The following is a 26,512-nucleotide window of genomic DNA, read 5'->3' on the forward strand; positions in this document are numbered from 1 at the left end:
TTGTGTCACAGCATTTAGTTGCTAGGCTGCTAACGCTAGCTTGGAGCTAGTGGTTTATCCAAATAGCATTAGCGCCGTTTTCTCTTCGAAATCTCAAAGCCATGCAAACACCGGGATATTTTAGGAACGACAAGTGAGTGCAGCGACAAATTAGTAATTTTAAACTATCAAACAGGGCCTGTCTATGTGCTGGGGTTAAACAAACAGCGTCGGAGGGCAACTCAGCGACCCACATATAACGTTAGGCGCAAAGTCGTCGCTTGCTAACTTAGCATCCTCGCTCCTGGCTGGTATGTCAACAGGTTGTTGCAGTGTACGTTACTGGTAATATTTGGATTAAATGGCATCCCGTGAACGTTAACGGTGTTGTTCAATTTCAGTGTAACGTTAGCAAATGTTGCTTTGCTTCATAAACGTGAGGATCCAGTAACACGGGGCGAACAAGCTGTCAAGATAGACCTGCAGAGATCAACGACATGAGACAGACAAGTGAGTGCACTTCCGTCCTCTCTGCAGAGGTAAACCACATTTTCTGTGCATGGTAACAACGTGGATTTAGACGGTGCAACACTGGCGCGAAATGCATGCAAACATTACCTGCAGAGCTGGAGCCCCCCCAACACAACATACTCACTGGCCACTTTATTAGGTACACCTTGCTAGTTTTGCCTTGAGCACTGCCTTAATTCTTGGTGTCATAGATTCAACAAGGTGCTGGCAACATTCCTCAGAGATTTTGGTCCATATCAACATGATAGCATCACACAGTTGCTGCAGATTTGTCGGCTGCACATCCATGATGTGAATCTCCCGTTCCACCACATCCCAAAGGTGCTCTATTGGACTGAGATCTGGTGACTGTGGAGGCCATTAGAGTACAGTGAACTCATTGTCATGTTCAAGAAACCAGTTTGAGATGATTTGAGCTTTGTGACATGGTGCGTTATCCTGCTGGAAGTAGCCATCAGAAGATGGGTACACTGTGGTCATAAAGGGATGGACACGGTCAGCAACAATACTCAGATAGGCTGTGGTGTTTAAACCATGCTCAGTTGGTACTAAGGGGCCCAAAGTGTGCCAAGAAAATATCCCCCACACCATTATACCACCACCACCAGCCTGAACCTTTGATACAAGGCAGGATGGATCCATGCTTTCATGTTGTTTACACCAAATTCTGACCCTACCATCTGAATGTAGCAGCAGAAGTCCAGACTCATCAGACCAGGTGACGTTTTTCCAATCTTCTACTGTCCAGTTTTGGTGAGCCTGAGTGAATTGAAGCCTCAGTTTCCTGTTGTTAGCTGACCGGAGTGGCACCTGGTGTGGTCTTCTGCTGCTGTAGCCCATCTGCTTCAAGGTTGGACGTGTTGTTGGTTCAGAGATGGTCTTCTGCAGACCTTGGTTGTAACAAGTGGTTATTTGAGTTACTGTTGCCTTTCTATCATCTTGAACCAGTCTGCCCATTCTCCTCTGACCTCTGGCATCAACAAGGCATTTTCACCCAGAGAACTGCTGCTCACTGGATATTTTCTCTTTTTGGGACCATCCTCTGTAAACCCTAGAGATGGTTGTGTATGAAAATCCCAGTAGATCAGCAGTTTCTGAAATACTCAAACCAACCCGTCTGGCACCAACAACCATGCCACATTCAAAGTCACTTAAATCACCTTTTTTCCTCATTCTGATGCTCGGTTTGAACTTCAGCAGGTTGTCTTGACCATGTCTACATGCCTAAATGCACTGAGTTCTTGCCACATGATTGGCTGATTAGCAGGTGTACCTAATAAAGTGGCTGGTGAGTGTAATTAATTGCCCTAAAATGTTTTAAAGATGGTCTCTACTAAATGTGAAGGTAAATACCTGGAAGTTGCACAAGTTTTAAACCTATTACTGTTTCTGGCAGTCAGTGCCGTGTGTGTGTGTGTGTGTGTGTCCGGACTAAACTGAGTTTTCTTTCTCTTACAGGAAAATGTTGGCAACTTGGAGTAAATGTGAACTGGAGGGACACAAAATGATGAATGTTTTCCCACCCACACTCCCATTCTCATGACGCCAGCAGGGAGATATGGGCATCCTCAGACTGGTAGCCAGAATCATGGGTAGGATCAGTACATTCAGGTCCTATCAGTTTGTGCTTCTCCTGGCTGCAGCGCTTGCTGTCGTAGCTTTTTACTACTTTGGCTCAGAGAAGCAGAACTTCTCCAGCACCACAAAGCGGATCAAGCAGACCCAGGCCAGCCACAATGCCAACAGGAACGATGCTGACCTAACTGTGGACACCAGGCTCTCACAGATGACTGGATCTGAGGAGCAAGGAGAGGAAGAGCAAGATGTGGGAGGAGAGAGCGATAGATTTGGGCCTAGGAAAGGGGACGGACGCTACCACGCACTCATGATGTTCACCAAGGTGGACAAGAGCCGGAGCCTGCAGGACAAGTTTAAGGTGGCCATGTTGTCTATGGTGAAGCATGGACGCTTCATGGAAGGAGAGGTGTTGGTCCTTCATTTTGTGAGCGACCAGGCCAGCAAAGAACTGGGAGAGAGGATGCTGCAGGAGTTTCTCCTTGACGCAACATTCAAGCATGAGGTAAGGCAGTCTAAAAATGTGTTGGCACTGTACCATGGTTCTGTTATCTGTTTGTTTTTAATATAAGAAGTTAGGTCTCATGATACTGAGATAGTGGATTCGTTTTTTTACATTTTAAAGAATGTACTTGAGCTAAGTCAGAGCAGATAAAAGAAGCTAGTGTTAAGATCTTTGTAGTGAAGCGGCGCCCCAGAGACACATCTTGTATTTAACTGCACAAAGTCTTACATTATTTCAACATTCAACACCTCAGAGTCTGATGGAAAAGAGCAATCACAAGTTAACTCTGACTAGGAGAGTCATCTTTGCCCCTAAGCACAACATTTTGACAGACTATATTCATCTTGATTTCCCGACAGATTTCTAACAGGAAGAAATAAGAAATCCAAAAATATTTTAAAGACATCGCGTTGCCTGTCTATATAAATTGAACATTTATAAAGAGGGGTTATTCAGCTTTTGTTTGACATGGTATCCAGCCTTAGGGGGGCTTGGCTAAGCCTTAGAGATAGAGTAAGGAGCTCGGACATCTAGATGGAGCTCGGAGTAGAGCTCCTGCTCTTTTGTGCAGAAAGGGGTCAGTTGAGGTGGTCCGGGCATCTGATCAGGATGCCTCCTGGGTGCCTCCCGTTAGAGGTGTTCTTGGCATATCCAATTGGTAGGAGGCCCCGGGGGTAGACCCAGAGCATGCTGGAGGGATTATATATATCTCGTCTGGCCTGGGAATGCCTCTGGATCCACCAGGAGGACCTGAAAAGCGTTGCCGGAGAGAGAGGTGTCTGGAATACTTTGCTCAGCCTGCTGCCCACACAACTCAGCTTTGGATAAGCGGTTGAAAATGGATGGATGTGATCCAGTCTTTTCTGAACATCTATACGTGAAGGCGAGGCGGAAAGCCTGATGCCACAGACAGGGATGAGATCCAGTAGTTGTACAAATACAGATAACACAAGGATGCAGGTTTCATTTCATTGGTGGGGAACAAACATTAAATCTCCTGCATTCTGGTGTAGTTTTATGCACCAGTTTATGGTGAAAATGTCTTTAATCACTTAAAGAAAAACGCAGAATTCAAGCGAGACCGAGTGACAGACACAGAACGCTGTTTTGGACTCTCTCTGGATGAGGCAAAGTTTAAGTTTTTGTGCCTTGCTCTTTATCAGAGGTTGAACTACCTGAAAACACTTCTGATCAGGCGTAATATAGGTTCATTCTGTACTGACAAATAAAACACACCGTCATACTGAATCAATACAAGAAGCAATTTGCCCCATATTTTCGTGCACAGAACTGTCAGAATTAGGGCTGCCACTAACGATTATTTTCATTGTCGACTAATCTGTCGATTATTTCTTCGATTAGTTGACTAATCATTTCATCGAAAAATGTGTTAAAATGTTGAAAAATGTTGGTCTGTCTCGCCCAAACCCCAAATTACGTCATCTAATGTCTTGTTTTGCACTCACGCCGAAGGGTTTTAGTTCACTGTCACGGGAGAGTCTGTAAAGCTGCCAATATTTCAACATAAGAAGCTGCAATAAGAGTATTTTGGGGTACTTTTATAGTACTTTTCTATGAAAAATGACTCAAACCGATTAGTCGACTACTAAAATAGTCACCGATTATTTTAATAGTCGATTAGTCATCGATTAGTCGACTAATCGTGGCAGCCCTAGTCAGAATGAGGATAATGCAAACAAGTTTTCTCAGATATTGGTACGGACATGTCGCTACTGTCCATATGTAAACCAACATCCTAGAGATAACAGCACACACACACATTTTGGACAGTCTCTTCTGGAAGGCATTCACAGTGTTGCACTAGTTGTGTAAAGATAAAAAACAGATCCAGCAAGAGAAGTTTAATCACATTTTTCACACCTCTACACACCTGGCTGATCGCTGAATAAACTGGGTTGGCTTTACAGCTTCACATAAAGCTACAGAACTAATATGACCCCATGACCCTCCACGAAGACCAACACGTTGGCTGTAGGTGCTGTTTGAAGTTAAAACACATGGGGGCAGTGTTGGCCTGTCAAACTAATCCCTCACTAATGGGGATATCCCTCCCCTACTGCGCTCCCTCTGCCAAAACAGAGGATTATGTCCCCTCTCTGTTGCTCTTTCTTTTTCATGCAGCGTCCATTGTTTTCTCCTCTTTTGTATTCTTCACAGAGCACAAGATCATAAACTCGTTTACAGACAACCTACCCCTTTGCAAACCTGCCTCACCACCAGCTAAGCCTTTTCTCTGAGGAATGTCTCATCATCTACAACATCTGGTGTTGGTATAGCTCTGTATTAGCTCAGGCTGATCCCATGCCTGCTGTGGGTTGGTTACAGGTTTGCTCAGCTTAGCATCTTGGCAGTTCTGAGCCTGTGGGTCAGATTGCTTCCTGCTCATTTCACTCCCTGTGCTCAGACCAAGCTCAGAGTCTTCCTGGAGCACAGCTGAAGTGTGTCATGTAAAGCACTGGACAAGCTACGCTAATATAAAAAGGATCTGTTGTGTTAGAGAGAACCAGACAAAGGCTCTCTCTAAAGAACACAGCTCAAACTGGCATGCAGAGATTATCTCCCCACTCCTTACTTTAATGTATTACTGTGCCAATACTTCTTTTGAAGTTAGCCAATATACAAAACACATTTCTAAAAGGGGAAGCACCAAGTGTTGGCAGCATTAGCAAGAGGCATTAGCAAATATCCAAACACTTTGGCAATAAGAATCACATCTTATGGTTATATTTACTTCAACTGTCAGCCAGAAACCTGTTTGCCTGATATTCAGACAGAAGTGTCAACTCCAACTTGGTGGAGTGGGCGGATTCAAAGGTCTGGACCTCAGCAAGACACCTGTCAGAAAAAGCATAATGTAGAAGCAGGGTGCTGCTTTGAAATACAGTGAAAATATTGTGAGATATTGCAACTTTACTGACTAACCTCAGGCTACAGTGCTGTTAGCTGCTGGCTGTATGTGCTCTCAGCATAATTTAACTTAAGTGTACATACAGTAGCTGAGCCTGACTAACACTGAATCTGGACTTTCTTTTTTAACATTTTGACTGGAGCTTGACTGGTAAATCAGAGAAGCTGATGCCAGCTTATTTATTGGTGTATATGTCACCCTATAAGCAAGAAGAAATTGCTGCACAGAAGTGTCAGACTAGGCTTGAGGGCATTTAAAAACAGAGAGCACTAACATGTTGTGATGTTGTTTCAACTGTAAAATGTCAGACTCAGTAAGTATAATGGTCACAACTCTTCAAAAAAAGAAGCTAGAGGCTCAGTATCAAGATTGTTTGTTCATGTTATGTGTTTTATTTTGAAGATTTTTGAATCAGTCGCAATTTGTTATCCGATTCTCAACTTTGGTTCAGTGGAGCTATAATATTCATAGTCATAACTTTGATAGGGATTTTTCAAAAATGTGGTTATTAAAGAATTGTGACCATGATATGTATTGCACAGCACATGCAGCACATTTTATAGTTGGAAAAATACAAAGTTTTTTGTCTGGGGTGAACAAACTATGACAAGACAACAGTTTCTTTATCATCTCAGCCATATCCTCATCTTGAACCAGCAAATTTAGTTGCATGTCACACCTCACCACTCTCTCATGTGGTTTCCTGTCAACCCTCTTCTCTCCACTCTCAGATAAAGACACTAAATGCCCCCAAAAAATCCAAATTAAAAAGACACTTACTGTAAAACTTCAATTAGTAGCCCAGGCTGTTATTTCCTTAAATCATTTAAATCAAGAGGCCTATATTTGGGACAGGCCTTTAATTCCTTTCACACAATACAGTTGCTCAGCAAAGATTTAAGAAAGATTTAAACCAGTATGAATATTACTTGTTACTTGTTTAAAAATTAAGCTTCATATAATATAACCAATTATGAATCTTTCATTTGATCAAGCTCTGACAGACAGTAACTCACGGCACTTGAGGATTACGGCACCCGGCATACTGACACAACACCACTTTATCCTGTTAAAACAATTCTCACAACTTGAATACATTTTTATGAAAAACTCTTTTGAGTCTTTTGATCTGAGGACCCTTACGGACTTAAGGAATATGGATAACTTACAAAGTAACCGAAGAATGGACACATAATTTGAGGTAACCAGCCAGTTTTATACATCTGAAGAACTTGTATAAAAATGAACTGCTTGGCAACCAGACCAGGAGTGTAATTGAGACAGGAGTTTGTTTGTCAAAATGTGTAGCCACAGTGGGATAGTAAGAGGGACTGGGTGTTAAATTAGGACTAAGCTTTTAATTGAAGCTTTATGGTATCTAGCTGACATTCAGTTTACTTGTGATTAGCTAAAATGGACTGAAAGTATCAATGCTCATGTATCAGTCAGGCTCTAGTTAATACACAGTGACCCACATAGGGATGGTAATCGAGAAACGGTTCCAGTTGAGAACCAGCTCCAAATTGGAATCGCTGTCTGAGTCATATGCATCGGAACTTATCATATTCCTTTATCAATGCTTGCATGTTTTTCTGATAGTTGCATATTACAAAACAATGACCCAGAACTCATGTGTCGACGCTGCTGGAAACTTGCAACAAGAAGGACGAAAGCATCGCTTTGTTTCACAAAGTTAGATGAAAGCAGTGCTGCTTCTAATGTCTGTAAAATGCTCATTTAAAGTAAGGCTGAAATCACCAGCAATATGCTGCAACATCTGTCTGCTCATTATGGGCTTAAATTCCAGGAATGCCATGTATTTGACACCATAGACACGAGTGCCACTGCTTCCTAACTGAGCAGCATGTCCATTACTGAGGTTATATATCCTGTTATAATAACATTAGCGCCATGCAGACAGGCTTAGCACATTTTTCCTTTGACTACGAGAACAGTTAAACAGAAGAGCTTTTGCACACTGGAGTCACATGCGTGCCTTTTTTCTGCTCTGTTACTTTACTGTGTTCAGATTCAGATGATAAAACAGTTGTTGAAGCTGAAAACCTGTGAAGACCTACTTTTTTTTTCCCCAACGCAGGAAATTGTTCAGGAATCGATAAAGAATCGGACCAGTAAGCAGAAATGGTATCAATAAAATCTTAACTCCCATCCATAGAGCCAGGGAAACATGCTTTTATAATTCTCTTACACAATTTTGTGCCTCTGTAAATCAAAGTTACATGCACCATAAATTGTACAAACAGGCCGTACTCCCAGTGCTTTCAACATTGCTGTGGTATCATTCCAGATCAGTGCTTTTTAGACATCATGGTTTGAGATAATGAATCATGAAATTATGTTCTGCCACTTACACAAGAACAGCCACTGTCTCCTCTGTCTCTATTGAAGCACACACTGAAGTCCTGCCAAAGTTACAGATGGGATGGGGACTTCCCGGAGGCTGACAGGGGCAGTGTGTATGAGCACGATGACATCCTTGTCTGCTCATCTCGAGCCTCATTCCCCTTAATTATTTATCTCAAAGGAGCATGAGAGTCAGACAGCGGTTATGCAAGGATTTTAGCTCCCTTCACTTCTCAACTGTGATAAATTCAGTGAACCACTTGACATTCGTAACGAACAGCCTGCAGAGTCGCACTGCCCAGAGGCTGTGCTCACTGCTGCTGACCACCATTCACACAACACACTGGAGCCATGTGCTTCATTCCTGTGCAGCCATTAACACAAGACAACACAGTGCTGTGATGTGATTCTCTGCTTAATGCGCTGTTCCTGTGAAAAGAATCTTTGTGTAGGAGTATACATACATATAATATGTTAATATCATGTAACTGAACTAGGGAAACTCACAAGTAAATCACGAGGATCCAGTAAATTGGTAAAACGTATGAAATGAAGTGGCCTTGAGGGGGGTGATAGGACCCTGATTGTGGATTCAGAACCAAAGCTTTTAAGGAGCAAATTGTTAATATCGTAATTTCCTGATAACAGGCACACTGTGTTCTGACTGTTCTTTGTAAACTTTTATCTTGTCCTTGTGCTTTTGATTAAAAGATGCACGCAGGATTTTAGTACTCTGCCCACACGAAGGCAATGAATGTTGTTGACAGAATAATGAATGTTTTAATGGCAGGATATTGGTTCTGTAAAGCTTTCTCATTCGATTTTGTCAGTATGTACAGGCATAAATGTTCCAATTTCCCCCCTCTCATCCTCTGTCCAGTAGAAAATATGATAAGCAAGCCTGGCCACAAAAGTCAAAAAAGGGAAATTTTACTTTGCACTGACGGCTCTTCAAAAAGCAGCACAACTTGCCAACAATTGTCAAGCGTGTCCAACCTCTCAAGTCAACTTTGTGCAGCTAGTTTTGTCTGTGTGCTAAAAATATTATTTGGCCAAATACACTAAGTGCAATGTATCAGAAGTATAGATAATAGAAATGGATTTATTTAATCACTGGATAAGTAATGTTGTTGGGCTACTGTTCGTCAATATGTCCAATAATCTGTGATCTTTGAAAAATCTGGGTTGGAGGAGGGAGGGGTGGAGAGTGCCTGGAATAACAGCATGAAGTAATTGTCTGTAAGCAACTTAATTTTAACCTTGCACTCAATATTAAGTCCATATCTGTGTTTAAAACAATCAGCATGTGTTTCTCACAGGTTGACAAACATTTTCTCCTCCTGATACAGATTTTGCGTGAATCCCTAAAAGGTTTTACAAGGTTTCGAATCAATGAATCTAAAAATTAAGGCCTTTACTGGTATCAAAAATCAGTCTTTCAAAGTCATAAAAATGCTAAGACACGGGAAGTAGGATTTACATTTTTTTCTTTTTCCCAACATTGCATCGTAAAATCTCAAAATGATTGGTATAATTTTTTAAATAATTTGCTGAATGGCTTTGGCATTAACGTCACAAAGATCAGGATAGCAAAACCACTCACTGTATTTTTCGGCCAGGGATGCGCCGAGCCGAGGATCCGCTGTCTGCTAGCTAGCTGTCACTGAACCCTGGATGTCATGAGGAAGTTAGACTCACAAGTCAGTCTTTAGACGCTTTGCTTAACTAAAGACTGATGACTTTCTCCCCGATTTTGTGTTTAGATGGGCGGATACAATTTCAGAGTTTAAAAAACTCCCTACGTTGCAGAACCAATAGTAAATCTGCAGGGCGGTCCTTCGGTGGCTCGCTGAACTCTTGTGCTTGTAAACATAGTCCCACTAGAAACACGTGTAGCGGTACAAAATGGCTCAGCCATGCTCGCAGAAAACGCCGCCAAAGTTAGTGGATGTTTGTCGCGTTTGCGGCGACACATTCTCGAGAACTAAAAGAAACAAACATCTTTTACAAGGCCATGACTCATCCGGCCGGCCGGACTATAGAGGGAATCGCCTTGTTGTTTACAAAGCGATTCCCTCTATAGTCTGGCTAGAAAACCAGTAGAGCTTTTTTATTTATATATATATATATATATATATATATATATATATATTAAATCTGTAAATTTGTATATAAAATCACATTTTTTACATCACTGTATCACCGTTTAGACTAATCCGATGTTTGTAAAGTCTATAAACACAATGATTGAACAAACATTACTATTTCTGTGTGCACGTTTAGCTGTACTAACCGTTAGCTGTTAGCCGTGTCTGTAATAGGTAATAACTCATTAAACGGTCCATGAAAAAATATCTTTTCCAGCGGATATCTTAGTTACAACATGGTTGAGCTAGCAAGGCAGTTTTGTGTTGCTATGTGTGGTATTTATTCAGTTTTGGGAAATCACGATGTCTAGAAAGCATCAGTGGCTACAGTTGACAGGGACAGCTAACAGCAGCAGCAAAGCTAACATCAGGACGTCATCTGTTAAAAGCCTCCCGTTGTCGGATATGATATGAAACTACTCCAGTTAGCTCAATAATGTTGTAACTAAGACATCCGCTGGAAAAAATATTTTCTTCACGGATGAGCACACGTTTGATAAAACGGAGTTTAATCTCTCGGCATCCATTTTCAAGCTCTCTGTGTTTGTTTCCTTGCGGACGAGAAAAGGGGGAGCGCACATTTCCGAGTAGGCGTGTCCTTTTCAAAAATGCAAGAGGCGTTGCTTTGTTGCCGGCCGTTTTCGCCGGTGTGTTAAACACACTTTAGAAAGGAGTGTCCCCAGACTATCAGAAGGTGGAGATCTCTGATTGTCTGGTGGCCAGACTATGAGGAAGTACTAAATTGGCTATTTAAGATTTTATGGCATGGCTGAAACCAGTATGAGGCAATGCGTACGAACCTCTGTGTATTTTATGCAAAATGTTGGATAGAAATCAAGGCAATTAAATCCCAAATGCTGAGTGAGAAACAAATTTGGCAACAAATTTCAGGTATTTCCCGGTTTTCTTCCAGCCTTGTCTCCATCGCAACATAAAAACATCATGTATATGTTGTTGGTTTAGATTCTCATCCAGGTCATGGTAATCCTAAGTGTTATATCATAGGCAACTCAACTCGGTTGAGTTTCTTGAAGACGTTTCATCATCATCATTCAAGAGGCTTCTGATGATGATGAAACATCAAGAAGCTCAAGCAAGTCCAACTGGAATGACCATTGGTAAACAGAGGAGGTGACCTACGACACCATTTATCACCCACTTACAATGCAGTCTTGGGATCCCTTCCCTGACGATGTAACACCTATTCTCACCTGGACCCATCTAACCCTAACGACACACAGGATGTCACTCACATTGCGACCTTAACAACTCTGTAAGGGTTCACACCTACAGAGTTTAAAGCCGACAACTCTGCACCTTCTCTTTAGAACTGAAGAAGCTTCTTGGATGAGAGGTGAAACGTCTTCAGGAAACTCAAGCAAGTCCAGTTGCCTACGATATAGCACTTATGATTACCATGACCTGGATGACTGAGCATCTTCACTGACACTGCCTACAATATAGCACTTAGGATCATCAAGTGATGTTAGAGTCCTAAATCTAATTTGCCTTAAGCTGTAGGAACCCTGTGGTAAAGGGTGGGTCTTTAACTTGTTCCTCACAAACCACAGGACCTAAGTATAATAGTAACTAGTACTTTGGCTCTGAAACCTTTAAAACAACAGAGCTTCAACAGAGCTCCAATTGCATGTTCAAACATCTCAGTTTCTGAGGCTGGTTAGTGGGTGAACTCGTCTGGTTCTGGTCCCTTTGACCAGCTGTTAATATCCCGTTATATTTAAGAAAATCTAATTTTTATTTTAATGTGAATCAAAGCTACTCACATTAAGTTTCCCCTGCACCAGTCTTTATATGTCTATCACTATATTTGCTGATGTCCTGTATTTTAATTATCGCCCAACTTACCCATTAAATTTAAACTACCCTCAAAAGACGCACGGTAAAAGTCTTTTGTATCAACATGTCAAATGTTGAGCAAATCACACTCTGTTAGAAAAATATGTCAAGCCAATTTTAAAAGAACTTTTTACATTATTTATTGTGGCCAGTTGGGGAAAGCAGTAAACTTGGTTTAGCTGAGTTGTCTCCATGAATTGTTAATGGGAAGCCTTACAAAATAGTTTATAAAATATACAAGAATCTTCCAGAAATACGCATGATATAAGAGGTGGAGTTAAGTTTGTCTGACCTTGGTTTATTTTCTCAAAATCATTATTGTTAATCCTGTTTTATCAGTGTCATATCTATCCCGTAACTTTACTTACTTGTACTTGTGGTTTGTCTCTAACTGGTTGCGACTGACAGTCGGTTTATCGTAATGAAAACACTAATTATTTGCTTTTGGTTTAAAGTTTTACTCAGTTTATAGAAACATGGAAATAAGATGCCCCCTGTAGTGTTAACTCGTGTAGTGTTTCCAAGGAGTCCCTAAAGGAGTGAGGATTATTTATCAGGCCTTAGGCAATATCACTCCTAATACCCGCAGCAGCGATTTATGTCCCATTACATCACATTACGAACAGCAGTCCAGGACGGTAACAACAGAGGGCTTACCTTAATCTGCCAGGGGTCATTAAATGATGTTTGCCCATCGAGGCACACGGACCTGATTTATAATACGACAGCAGCCATATTGTCCAGCTTTTATCTGAAGCCTCTAACGTACACACTTACTGATGTCAGGCTTAACTGGAAAAGGCCAGATTCTCTCGTCCAAAACCAACACATGTATTTTTTTTCCTTCCACAGGAAAGCTTTAATGATAATCAGTGATTACTACATTTAAAAAAAAAAAAAATCCTCTTTCAGTAATCTGTAGAGATGTCTGCTGGTCATGATCAGAGCAGAGGCCGCTGCCACACAGCTGTCGTGTGATTTAAAGCTCAGAGGAGGAGCGCTGAGAGGCAGGAGACTTGGTGTTTAATGGATTGAGGTTGTGGATCAGTAAGACTGTCTGACCATCATATGATGCATCAGTCAAAACCTTTAAAGTGATGTAAGGCTAAACGCTTGTTTATCCTTATATCTGTTTTCCTTAAGACACCATGGTTCTCTTGACTTGCTGAGGACAGTAGAAGCTTTATGTGAGAGGTCGCATGAGGCAGGTGGTTGTGCTTTAGTGGACTGGAAGTTAGTGTCAGTCTTTTGAACAGTACCTCCTAAGACTTGTCGTTTTTGGTTTGCTGATTTCCAAGGACACACAAAAAGGACTGAACAGGTTTAAAGTCATTGTCAGTGAGATATTTCATCTAAAAGAATATTCCCACGGACCCCAACGTTTAGCACATATCACAACTCACAACACTCATTCACGAAATTAGAAATGCCACATCAGTGGGTTACTGTACAGTGATGATGGTTTGCAGAAGCATGTCATGAATTAGTGGTATGGGTGCTATAAATAGCCACAGCTACCATTAGTGACAGCTGGTCTGGTGCTGTCGGAGAACCTGCACCTTTTCTCTGGGTAAAATTGCACTTTCTTTGCTGAATTTCTTAGTGACAGTAAGTTGTGGAGCAGGCACGACTATTAATATCCAAACGGTTGTTTAAGGGCGTTTCAGCATCAATTTATGGCTCACTGTGGGAGTGGAAATGAGGCTTGTGCACCTGCGCCCAGCTCCACAATTGAGATTTATGAAACAGTATCGGCGATAGGCACGGCTTTAGAATGTATATTGCTGTCTTTGTAGATTCACGACTAAAACAGTATATATGCACAGAGTTTAATGCATCTGGCTCCGGGTGGTTCTGTGTGGAAAAATGTCCCATTCACCTCTGATTCCTCTCACAGCCTCCTGCGGTAAAGGGCTTATTGATACTGACAGAATATGTTAATATAATGTAAATGTTATTTAGTACAGTCATTTTTATGAGGGGGATGAGCACTGATGCTAAAAAGGATTTGAAAAAGAACGTGCCTTACAACATAAACCTCAGACAGCATGTACCAGTAGTCTCATAAAATGATATCTTTAGTAGTCCCATATATCTCCCAGTTCTACTACAGTTATTGTACTGACATGATTCCTCTGTGTTGATCTGCAGGTACTGTTCCATGACGTGGTGGCTCTCACGCAGAAGCTGTTCCCAATCGTGGAGGCCATGCAGAAGCACTTCAGTGCCGGCTCTGGGGCTTACTACAGCGACGCCATCTTCTTCCTGTCTGTTGCCATGCATCACATCATGCCTGAAAGTAAGGAAAGCACATGTTGTCACAGATCTTTGTCACAGACTTATCTTTAGATGTTATTAATACCATAAATAGGTGTTGGTAAATGTTGTAATCTCTTACCCTGAGTGGAAACTATCCATGTAGATAGGTGTAGTTTTATTTGCAGTGGTTTTGAGTTCCTAGCTCTGGACATTTCCAGAAAGTGTCCCATAGATGTCAAGCTGATGTATAGTATTTTGGGTGTTTCAACAGTTAAAATATGTCCAGACATTATTGATGTGAACAAACCTTAACAGAAAACAATAAAAACTTAGATTTGATTGATGGTTAGTATTTTCCTGTGTATCAAAATCCTGTCATTCAACATGAAAAGTGACAGCAGGTTGCAATATGTACCTGTCACATGTGGATCAAGAATTGTGCCTTAAAGTTTTAACATGTCACTTTCTGTGAGGATGAAATTGTACACAGCATACACCAGAATTTCATTTGGGCAAATAAGAAAAATCTTCAGGGTTTCAGTTTTTAAAATAAGCTGTTGACTAAGAAAGAGCCCACGCATCACATCTAAGAAAATCTCTCTCTGTCTCTCTCTTTTTTTTTTTTTTTTTTTACATAAACATTGTGTGTTACTGCAGACCATATTTTAAATTCACTCAGCTGCTCACTCTCCTATCCTGGCACAGCAGGTGCACACAGCTGGAAAAGGCAGTATGGGCAGGTATCTAACGGACACGTGGCAGGCTGCAGGGGCCCCGGGGAGTGAGGAAGGGAGGATGTGTTTTGTCGCTGCTGCCCACATTAGTGCCCCCTGTGTTGGTGCTGACCGATGGCAGCACTCCCCTCTGTTGTGCTTCACTTCAGTGGACGTGCAGCATGGGGCATCACTCCACAAATGAACCAAACTGGGCTCTGGATCAAAAGTCACCAGAGCCACACATATGAAACCTTGAGTCTCCGTCTTACAGACAGCGGAGCATCGTCTTATAAGTTTTGAAAGTGTAACTGGGAGTGCACGGAGGATACAATGTGAACACTTTAGATCACACGTTTATTTAAAGTTGTGATTTAGGCATAATAATTAAAATATATTAAAGGGATAGTGCACCCAAAAATGAAAATGTCACGCGAGACCGTGAGACACGGGCACCGCGTTCATGTGCTTTTTCTCGCACTTGCGCACACGTACACATGAGCGCGGTGCACAGAGAGGCAGTTAGAGCTACAGGCTACAATGAGGCTAAAAACAGAGTTCAAATGAAGTTTTTCCAAACAACTTTTTATGTCGGGGCTTCAGGACACTTGGATCACTACGGACGAGCAGTATGGAGATATTTTGTGGTTTCAATTTTGTGTTTTTGCACGTTTTAATCTGGGGCGCCATCAGCCATTAGGTGGAGTTGTGTTGCTACCCCCTCTCCCCTTGGATCTCCGGAAGTGTTGTGAGCACTCTAAAACTTCACCTGAGCCTCCGTCGGCATATGGGTGAGTAGATAATGGCTGAATTTTCATTTTTGGGTGCACTATCCCTTTAATAGGGGTTGACATTCAGCAGCGATAGCCATAGCCGGAGGCATTATGTTTTCAGGTATTCTGTTTATCGTCTGTCCATTCCAGTCCGTCTGTCCGTATTTCAAGAATCCCTTCAGGAATTTTCTTCAAATTTGGCGCAAACGTCCCCTTGGACTCAATGATGAACTGATACAATTTTGGTGGTCAAAGGTCAAAGTCAATGTGACCTCGCATTTGTGTCATTCTCACGAACACAATATCTCAAGAACACCTTGAAGAAATTTCTTCAAATTTGTTCACTTGGACTCGAAATATAGTGATAATAATTTGGTGGTCGACAGTCAAAGGTCAAGGTCAGTTTGACCTTGCATCCATTTCATTCTCATGAACGCAATATCTCGAGAACACCGTAAGGGAATTTCTTCAAATTTGGCACAAACCTTCACTTGGACTCAAAAATAGGCTGATTAGAATTTGGAGGTTGAAGGTCAAAGATGAAGGTTAGTGTGACTTCACCAAACATGTTTTTGGCCATAACTCAAGAATTCTTGCGCTAAATCTGACAAAACTTCACACATATATCTAATAGGATATAACGATGAAGTGATGACATTTTATATCCAAAAGGTCAAAGGTCAGCTTCACTGTGACATCATAATGTTTTGCAAAAACACCATCAATGTCATAACTCAGGAACAGAAGGGGAGACATTTGGTCAGATACTGAATTGGTGATACTAATCTTGGGTGTCGACCTTAAAAATGTGCTGATTGTATAGATAATCTGTGCTGCGAGGTTGAGTATGTGTATGAAGCATTCATGTTTCCACAGTCATGGAAGGACTGCAAGTGAAACTCTGACTGGCATGCGGAGGCAAACAGCCGCGGGGTGGTAATTCTAGTTATGAACAGAGGATGTAGTGATGTGTTTTTCACTCTGAGGCTGAGAGTATTTCAGCAGTTACATGCATTAAATTATTTTTATGAACACCACAGCAGAGGGAATCGGTCATCTGCATGAGCTGGAGGCTGAATTTCTACATTTTTTAGCTTTCCATCAAAGAAAGATGCAGCATGTCCAATATTTGAAGGCTTGATAGCTCCTGTGGTCAAATTCAGGTTTTCTTTAAGGTATACATCAAAGTGTGCTATTTACATTACTCAGGGAAGCAGGATATCACTTAAAGGGCAGAAGAGAAAAAACAGAAATGTCTTAAGGCAAAACAGGATGATCAATAAAAGATTGTGCTGGGTGGGGTGAATGTTTGTGTAGTTTTCACTCAGCCGTCAGCTCTGTAGTGAAGCACAAAGTTGTTTTGACTGGATTTTAAGCATCCCCTTGCATGAGCTGGAGGTGCACATCTGATGCTGTCTCACGTTGTGTTCCTGAAATGCTTATTGATCAGCCACATGTGCCACCGGGCTGCTTTGTGTCCAAGTGGTCACACATGTCTATTTAAAGAATCCTTTCATCTCTAAAGGGCATAATGTGGTTGTCTTAGCAGAGAGAGAGTGGGGGTACTGTTTTCCCAAAACTCTCTTCATTCAGCGAGCTGCACGGCGGACACACAACATCATTTATGATTAAAGACACAGTGAAACAAATGTGATATCCATAAATAAAAGTAGCAGCTGCAAGTGGGAGGGCTGGAAATTTAACATCCTCCAACAACTTGTGAAGTGGGAGCTGTTGTGATTTCAGCGAGTTTAATTTGGTTGTCAAAAGAGAAGGAAGAAATAGAGGAAATTGTCAGCACTTTGGGTTCAGTGTTCAGCAAGCCACAGAGCCAGAACAGGATAAATGGGAAATTGAATTAAGATAAATGATGAGCTAAATTGAGGTGATCATACAGTAATTTGTTGCACAAAACCACCACACTACTGTGCTTTCAATAACAGCAGTTAAACACAAAAATACATCACAATATCTTTGCTAAGAGAAGACATTTATATATACATGTGATATACTGTATGTGTGACAGTGTTAAAGGCTTAAAAAGAGGACTCTATTGTCACACCATCTGTCCTTGGAGGATGAAAATAAAATTGCACAATGGAAACCTGTTGCATTAATGATAAGGTTCCTAAGAAACACTGTTTTTGTTCGAGGAGAAGTGTTCCATGTTTTGTTTCCCCTCCAGAGGTGTCAACATGCTGCGACTTGAGTCTTTCCTACAAGCTCGACCTCTGTTTTCCACCTCAGGTAGAAGTGGCACCGCTGATGTGTGAATTGCTTTGCTGAAGTGAGAAAGATGGTAGCTGGGAGCGAGGTAGTACCTTTTCTACTGGGTGTCACACAGAGCTAAAATTACACAGCAGATGGGTGTCAAAAATGCTGATTTATTGCAATAGTGTTTCAGGTTCCATCTTTATTTGCCTCCTGACAGCCATCTGTTTCACCTCTCATCAGTGCCTGGTGAAAATTCCAAAATGAAGCAGCAGAAATGTACTTTAACTTTAATAATCTCCAGTTCAAACACACAGTGTATCGCCTTTCTTAAACACTAAGGTTCAGCGTCTTTAGCAGACATCCCTGCTATCATCAGGGATGTCAATCAGACCTCCTGTCCTGTTTCTCCTGAGCTGATAACACAGAGCTAATAACTCTTCCCACTATCTGTAATGATATAAAAAAACAGACCAGGGTTGAATATGAGTGGGATTGTGGAGTGGATAGCACTGAAGCTAAATTTAAATGTCCCAACTTCCTCTGACTAGCAGTGAGAGTCATTCTCCCTTACTGATTGACTGCCCCATGTTGAAATTAGGGTTTGATATAGGCTTGGGTGGTGTCATGGTATTACGGTTTACCGGGTCAACAAGACTAGCCAGCATGTTTTCAGAATTTTCACTAAAGCAATGTAGGACTGGGCGATCTGCAGTGTCAGGGATGCGTGTCATTGTACATGCCCATTTTTCACTGCAAAGTTTGTGCTGAGGTGAGGAGGAGTTTAAAGTAGTGTGGACATAATGAAAAGAGGGGAAATGGGGAAGTGAAGAGCAAAGCGGCGGTGAAGCTGAAGAAAAGCTTGTGTTATGCTCAAAAATGGACGAAATTGTGGATAAAAAAGGTTACACTACGTCAATAATTTGTAAGTGGTTTGGCTAGGTGAAAGGTGATGACGCACGGACAAAGACGGTCTGCAAAATATGTCCTCGGTTGGTGCCAACCAGGACGGGAAACGCAACAAACCTTTTCCATCACCTGAAAAGGTGGCATGACAGCGACAACACTGAGAGCATGAACATCCGATCTATAGTGTCCTCTTTTGCTGCTGTAACCCCGTATATGAGAAGCGATCGAAAAGAAGCAGAGATATAACAGATGCAGTGTCATACTCTCTAGCCAAAGACATGATAGCACTGAGGAGAAAGACGAGTTCAACAAATTAAAGTGCTAGACTGCAGGTATAAGCTCCCAGGCAGGAAATATTTTTCTTAAACTGCTCTTATCAGCTTTATGACGAGTGCCGGGGGAAGCTGGAAAATCATATGGCTTCTTTCGGTGTCAGATCAGGATACTTTTCAAACTTGCAGCATTACCAAATTATATATTGTGATAAATATTGATATCGATCCAAACAGGGAAAATGATCGTGTTAATACTTTTTGCCATATCGCCCAGTCCTAGCACAATGCCATCACGCTGGAAAAAGTCAAAACTTGGGTTGCGGTCCAGCAAAAGTAGTGCTGCCTGCTCTTGTCATTTAAAATATTTATTATCATGTCGACCTCTTTGAAAAAAGAAAATAGATAAAATATCAGAAAATCAATTTGAAATTAAGAATGATTTTCAAAATTTTCAAAATGCATTTATTTAAAGACAAACTCATGACATGAAACTTTTTTGTGTTTTTGTCTTCATATAAAATCATTATATAACTAGTGCTCGTGACCACTCTGTTCACTACAAACAGCAGAAGACAGTTCTTGCAGCAGGAAACACATCAACTTGCATACATAATGAGTGTGAAAATGAATTTCAAGTGATCTCCTGCTTTGAAAAAGCCGGGGTGTTTTCCAGAGAACGTTGGTAAATGCAGACAACAAGGACCCTTACAAACAGGCTGTAAGTGCTCACATCAAGACTGATATTAGGGCTTAATGAGGTTGACCCACTTTCTTTCTGGGAAAAAAAAAGAAAGTGATGTTAGATAACAGCGTCTCTCTTGTTTTTTTGCTGTGGTTGAGTTGAGGTTTACTCTGATCTGACCAGAGCCTCAGGCACGCTCTGAGCCACCCTAACAACGTTAGTCCTGCAATAAATTCTCAACACCAACGCACCTGGTCAGGATTGAATTTAACCCTCTATTTTTCTTCGAATCCATTTCGTTCTTCGTCCTTGCAAGACCTAATATTCAGCAGAGATCTGCCATCACTAATGTCTGAGTTTTCTTAATACTGCTGGGAGGAGATGAAGAGTAAATCCAGGTCGAAGTCAGTTGAAACAACTGACTGCCTATATATTTCACCTATACTATATTTTCTATATTTCCACCTCCAAATAGTCAATGAGTTATATATGTAACGAGCACTGGGGTACAGTGGTTAGCATTGTCAGCTCATAGCAAGAGGGCTCCTGGTTTGAACCCCAGGGTGGGGGAGCCCTTCTGTGCAGAGTTTGCATGTTCTCCCTGTGTCAGCATGGGTTTTCTCCAGGTACTCCGGCTTCCTCCCACAATCCAAAGACATGCAGGTTAATTGGCGACTCTGAATTGCCCGAAAGTGTAGATGGTTGTCTGTCTCTATGTGTCAGCCCTGCGATAGTCTGGTGACCTGTCCAGGGTGTACCCCACCTCTCGTCCATGTCAGCTGGGATAGGCTCCAGCCCCCCACGACCCCCAACAGGATAAGCGGTTACGGAAAACGAATGAATGAATACATAACAGTTATATAATGTTATTATAGTAATAGAGACAATTATTTTATTATAATAATAATAATAGCTGACTGTATAAACTAAAGAATAAACACATTCTCACTCCGACATCGTCACATGTTGACATTTTGGTCATTGACTTTCCATGTCCACATGCGACGTGCAAGGTACCCTGGGTGCATTGCTTGTTGACGTTCTGGGACAGTGTGTCAAGTTATCTTCTTTCAAGATACACTTCTGTTTTCACAGGAACTTAAACGTTTACATACAGTGTCTTTCAAAATAAATGCACTATGTTGGTACAACTACGCGAATTGACATTTCTTTTCCTTCAACAACAAAAACATGTGGTTAGGTTTAGGAAAAAAGAACAGGGTTTGGTTTTAGAATCTTACAGGACACAAACACCGCTCTCTCAGGTGAAAGTCAGTGGTTGTTGGACCCATCCGCCGTCAAACTATAACGGCAACCGGCTGCATATTATGCCGATGTTAAAGGATGCTTTTTTTTTCTTTGGTTTCTGACACCACAAGTCAGTGCCCAAGCGTTGAATTTGGATGACTTCGGAGTGAGACTGGGCTCAAAAAATGTATACTGTAGCCCTCACCTCTAAAACATTGTGGGATTAGTTTTACCTAGGGATGTGGACTAATGTCAATTTACCACTGGATGTCTGTAATATAAATGTCCGATTCGCAGGGGACAAGAAATCTCTGGAATTCTACCAGAGATGGGAGTGGTAACTCGGTTTGCGCCCTGGCATCACCTCCCTGTTGGCATGTGCATGCTACGTTGCTTCCTGTAAGCATCAGCTGAAGGATAATTATAATTAATGATTAGCCCAATATGAAATATTGCCCATGATCAGGATTGTGTGTACACAGTGATTAGCAATATGGATTTATATTAGGCCTACCTAACACAACTAGAAGTCTCGTGGCTCTGAAAAGTGCTTTCTTCTCGACCTTTTTGATTGGTCTCCCACGTAGGGCTATGCGATCATTAGAAGAATGTCCACTATCATGACTGCTGACAATACTGAATGCTTCTTCAAGCGCCTCCATCATCCAAAAAAAACACGGAAAACTAGACGTAAACGCGGAAAAATGGTTGTAAACAGGACATGATGAAATATTTACATACATTTTAACAGAGGATCGCGTTTGCACGGGACTAATATTACCCGAGGTATTTTCTCCGGACCGTTTTACAGAAGGTAAAAGTCGCCGTAATTTTTACTGACATTATCCGTAATGATTACAGACATGGCGCGTTCGGACGGGACTAAAATCCCTGGTAATAATTACTTTACCCCACGTCTCCACATTAAACTAATCCCGTCCAAATAGGGCTTTACAGTTTAATAAGTAACGTGTTTATATAGGTGCACACTGGCTGCAGTGAGGTTGTTATACATGTGTTGACTTTAGGTAAACTCAGTAGTTCACTATAAGCTTTAAACTTTAGGGCAGTAATACAGCACAGAATAGCTGCCGTCAACAGTGACCGACAGCACTACAGAAACACATTCATTTGGTTAGGAAGTCTTAATATCTCCTCCTTTCATTTCTGCTGAGAGCAAATCAAAGAAAATAAAGAGCTGAGCGCGGTACGAGAGGAAATGAATAAGAGTAATGCCCCTTCTGTCTTTTCTTTCTGTCTTGTCACATCAGGCTCATACTTAGCTTTTGATAAACAAGGAAAGCTTTCAGGCCTGAAATACTAATACACTAATTGACAGTTATGACAGACTCTGCCTTGAACAAATAATTATCTTCCTTTGATGCTTCTGTATATCATGAAATGATTTTGCAATGGACGTGGGGTTTTTGAACAATGGATTTTGTTACTGTGAGCATCAGTGCGATTTAAGGCACTTTAACTGATAAGCCCACAGGCCCTCTTTACCCTAAAACTAACAAATTTGAATGAAAACTAGTGAAAAAGTGTTTTTTGGTCCATAGTTTATGCTTCAGTTGCTGTCAACAAGTCAGATATGCCTTTTGTTATCTGCAGACTATCAAATCAAACAGGTGGCATTACAACCAGAATCTTTCATTGTGTTAAAACATCACAAGAAAATCCTGGAATCGAAGGTTTCTGCAAACCATGGATACATTACATTGCACATTATTATGTAGCTGACACATCAAAACTTAATATTTCAGCAGTGCTATGGTTAATGTGTGTTTAGGTTTAGGGACAAAAATCATCGGTTGTTGTTAGGGAAAGATCGTGTGTTGACTCACATTACCATGTTGAGGGCCACAATTCTGTCAGGAAAAGCAGTAATATCTCGGTTAAAAAAAAAAAAAAGGAAAAAAAAAAAAGATTTTCCGGCCACTATACCGAGCGGAAAACTAGCTATGTGTCTGTTAAAAAATGCCTTTTGTGCCTAAACAGACACTGGAAGGGGCACCACTAGTTCACCTGGTAGAGCAGGCGCCCAATGTACAATGACTTACTTAATCACAACCTTTTTTCTGTTCGTCTCGGACAGTGTTTTGTTTTGTTTTTTTTTTGTTTTTGTTTTTTTTTAGTTTGGCAGGCATCTCGTTTAGGGGATGGGTTTATATTACTTCAAAAACATTGATATAATAGTAATTGATATAATGAGAGTGATGGCTTTAAGGTAGTGGTGCAAACACTAAATTTAGGATGAGAGAAAGTGGAGCAGGCATCACCAGAGTCCTGTAATACATTTAAATCACCTTTTTATTGAAATCCTAATGTGCTGTGATGAAACACTGCCCTACTTTCACCTTCACAGTCATGGATCTAACATCAAACCCACCACATCTCAGTGTTGTAACAACTTCAGGCCCTCTTCCTGTTATTCCCCCACTTGTTAAGCCCTGTTAGTACAAACAAACAGCGTCGACCACTCGGAGATTACTCATCCGAGCCCCTCTCTGTTGCCACAGTGCACGAAGGCATTGTGATGCCAGCTTCCTTGTTTGGAGAGCACAGAAAACAGGTCGCTGCTGTACTGCTGAGTCTTCTTTCCTTCTGTCACTTGTTTCAACAGAGGCCTCAAATATCTTTGCAGCACAAACTCCAGCTATGATTTCCCCGTACTTACATGCACACCCTTTGTTTTGCATTTCAGCTGGCTTTGTGGAGGCCAAAGGTGTGATTTATTTTTCTTTCTAAAATTAAATTTTCGTCTGTGATGTTTGGCCCCTTTGAGTACAATCCTGTGTTGGATACCTTTCTATTTTTACCCCCACAGAATAGAGTGCCCCAGGAATGAGTCCCAAAGCCCAGAAATTAGTTGGCATTTTTTGCACTCCCAGTTCCTTTGTCTCAAAGTCAGTGGGCTTTTTTTTTTAATGGATTTTTGGTAGAGATGTCCCAGTCAAGTTTTTTTTTTTTTTTGCCCCCAGTCCCGTTCCAAGTAATTTAATATTTTTCCTAGATAATACAGCTGCACAGTACACACTCCAAGGACACTGAAGTTACTAAAATCAAATGTACCCTGCTTAAAAATTAAGGGAACACTTAATCATCACAGTATAACACAAAGTCAGTTAAACTTGAGGGATATCAACCTGTCCATTCAGGACACAAGTGATGTGAATCAGTTTCAGCGGCGTTGGTGCAAATAAAAGTGACGACAGGAGCAATGAAGAGGCAAATGCAAGACAACCCCCAGAACGGGAAGAGTTTTACATGTGGTTGCCACAGACAGTTGCTCTCTCCTTATCCTTCCTGACTGATTCTTCTCTAGTTTTAGCCGCAGGAGCACTGCCAGAGGGCTTCAAAATGACCTCCAGCTGGCTACTGGTGTGCATGTTTCTGACTAAACTGTCAAAAACAGACTCTATGAGGGTAACATGAGGGCCCGACTTCCTCTAGTGGGACCTGTGCTCACAGCCCAGCACCATGCAGCTTGATTGACATTAGCCAGAGAACACCAGACCACCATTGGCGCCTCGTTCTCTTCACAGATGAGAGCAAGTTCACACTGAGCACATGTTACAAGCGTGAAAGAGTCTGGAGACGGCGTGGTGAACATTATGCTGCCTGTAACATCATCCAGCATGACTGGTTTAGTGGTGGGTCAGTGATGGTCTGGGGAGGCGTATTCTCACACAGGGTCTCACAGACCTCCATGTCATAGCCAGTGGTACCCTGACTGCTGTTACGTAGCAGGATAAAATCCTCAGAGCATCCATACTAGATGTGATGGTGCAACAAAATTAAAAAATCACATTTTCCCTGCGTATTATAGTTCATGTTTGGTGCTGCTGTATATATAATCATCTGACACATTATAGACTAGCTGGCAGCTGGATCTCAACAAGACTTTGAAGAACTGAAACAGATCTGAAATCATGTTGAACTAAGCTCTGAAGGCTGATGATGCAGACAACCCATGCAGCTTATTATCTTGAAATACTCTCATCTTTTAAGTCCTTCAGCACCAGTTGTACCAACTCAAACCGACCTGGTGTCAACAAACGTTTACTGCCCTCAAACTAGAGGCCGTCATGTTTGACAGTTTGTCTTAAGCTGACAAGTGTTTTCATCAGTTCAATAACCACGCAGTGCCCCTGGCACACCATTCCTGAGTGTTTCCCATCCTTTCATCACCATGCCTACCAGCAAAACATAGGAAGCTGAAACAATGAACAGATGAGGGCCTGAATATCCTGGATACTGCTGTTACCACTTCATCCCCAAACAACTGTGTTAATCATTCACTGTACAAACGCTCACAACTGCCAAATGTGCAATTTTTTATAGTCATGCTCCACTTTCTTCACATTTCTTCCCATAATTCAAAGATATTTTCATGCCGTTTTCTTTTTTCTAGGTCAAGGGTAACATTACAGAAAGCCCAACGCAAAGAAACCATTAAATTGTGTTAAGCTTTTCGAGAGTGTAGTCAGTCTGCTCTATATCCTCCAGCTGTATTTTCCTGGAAGGACTCTTAGAAGTGATTAGGCAGACACTCACTGGATGATGTGCCAGTGATCAGAGAATTCAGCCTACGTGCATAGTTGACTCAGAAGTAAATTTCCTGGGATTATTTTAAAAATGGAGAACTATTTTTTGTCCTTAATCAAATGTGATTCACTCACATGGAGCGAACAACAGTCGCTTGTTCTTTGTCACACAGCAGCAATTCTTTGAATAATTTGCATGTTTAGGATAACCTTAATGGTTCCTTTACAGTTGCTGCTGTCTTACTGATGTGTTGTTCTTCTTTCAGGTCTGACACGTATAGTGCAGCTCGACCTGGACCTGAAATACAGGACCAACATCAGGGACCTTTTCCAAGAATTTGACCAGTTCCCTCCAGGAGCTGTAATAGGCATCGCCAGAGAGATGCAGCCAGTCTACAGGTAGGAAGTGTGACACAATACATTGGCTATTAGTGATGCAAATTTGTCAGGGCCATACAAAATACTCTGTGATATAAATGTGTCCAATCAGAAGTCTGTAGGGGTAGGGGTGGGCAATATGGTCCTAAAATAATATCACAATATTTCAGGGTATTTCTGTGGTAACAATATTGTTGACAATGTCACAAATTAGTAAGAAACATCATTATTAATTTAAAAGCTTAGAATTGCAACAAAATAAGTGATATAGTCTTACAGTTTACCTTCAAATATTCAGCAAAAACTAAACAAAAATGATCTCTCATTTCTTTAGTTTGTAAACAACAACAGTAACTCAGAGTGAGATTCAGATTCTGTATACAATATTAATAGTTCAACAAAATAAAAACTACCACAATTTACACATTTGAACAGTTACCAAACACAAAAAAATCCTCCTTCTCCTCTTATCATCACGCTGAAACCTATGACAGGCTGTAAGGCTACCATATCGCACATTCATATATATGTAGTTTTTTTGTCAAGCCGTGAGCGTCATGTAGGTTTACACTACCAAAGGTTTAAAATAATAATAAAATCACTTGACAACACCGACTCTCACGTGTG

General features: G+C 41.3%; 1 protein-coding gene across 4 annotated transcripts in view; it reads left to right on the forward strand.

Moving 5' to 3' along the window:
* Nucleotides 1-26,512, forward strand: part of xxylt1 (xyloside xylosyltransferase 1) — a 47,816-nt gene continuing 21,304 nt past the window's right edge. The window contains exons 1-5 of one of the 4 annotated variants that reach the window (XM_033622456.2): nucleotides 1-290; nucleotides 381-489; nucleotides 1,969-2,590; nucleotides 14,039-14,186; nucleotides 25,774-25,906. In XM_033622456.2, coding sequence (XP_033478347.1) covers nucleotides 2,069-2,590; nucleotides 14,039-14,186; nucleotides 25,774-25,906 — 803 coding nt within the window. In that variant the 5' untranslated portion in view covers nucleotides 1-290; nucleotides 381-489; nucleotides 1,969-2,068. Of the gene's footprint in view, nucleotides 519-1,968; nucleotides 2,591-14,038; nucleotides 14,187-25,773; nucleotides 25,907-26,512 lie in introns of all 4 variants that reach the window. The other 3 variants (XM_033622458.2, XM_033622457.2, XM_033622459.2) reach the window with 3 other exon arrangements.

Source organism: Epinephelus lanceolatus, chromosome 6 (assembly GCF_041903045.1).
Source record: "Epinephelus lanceolatus isolate andai-2023 chromosome 6, ASM4190304v1, whole genome shotgun sequence".
Taxonomy (NCBI): Eukaryota; Metazoa; Chordata; class Actinopteri; order Perciformes; family Serranidae; genus Epinephelus; species Epinephelus lanceolatus.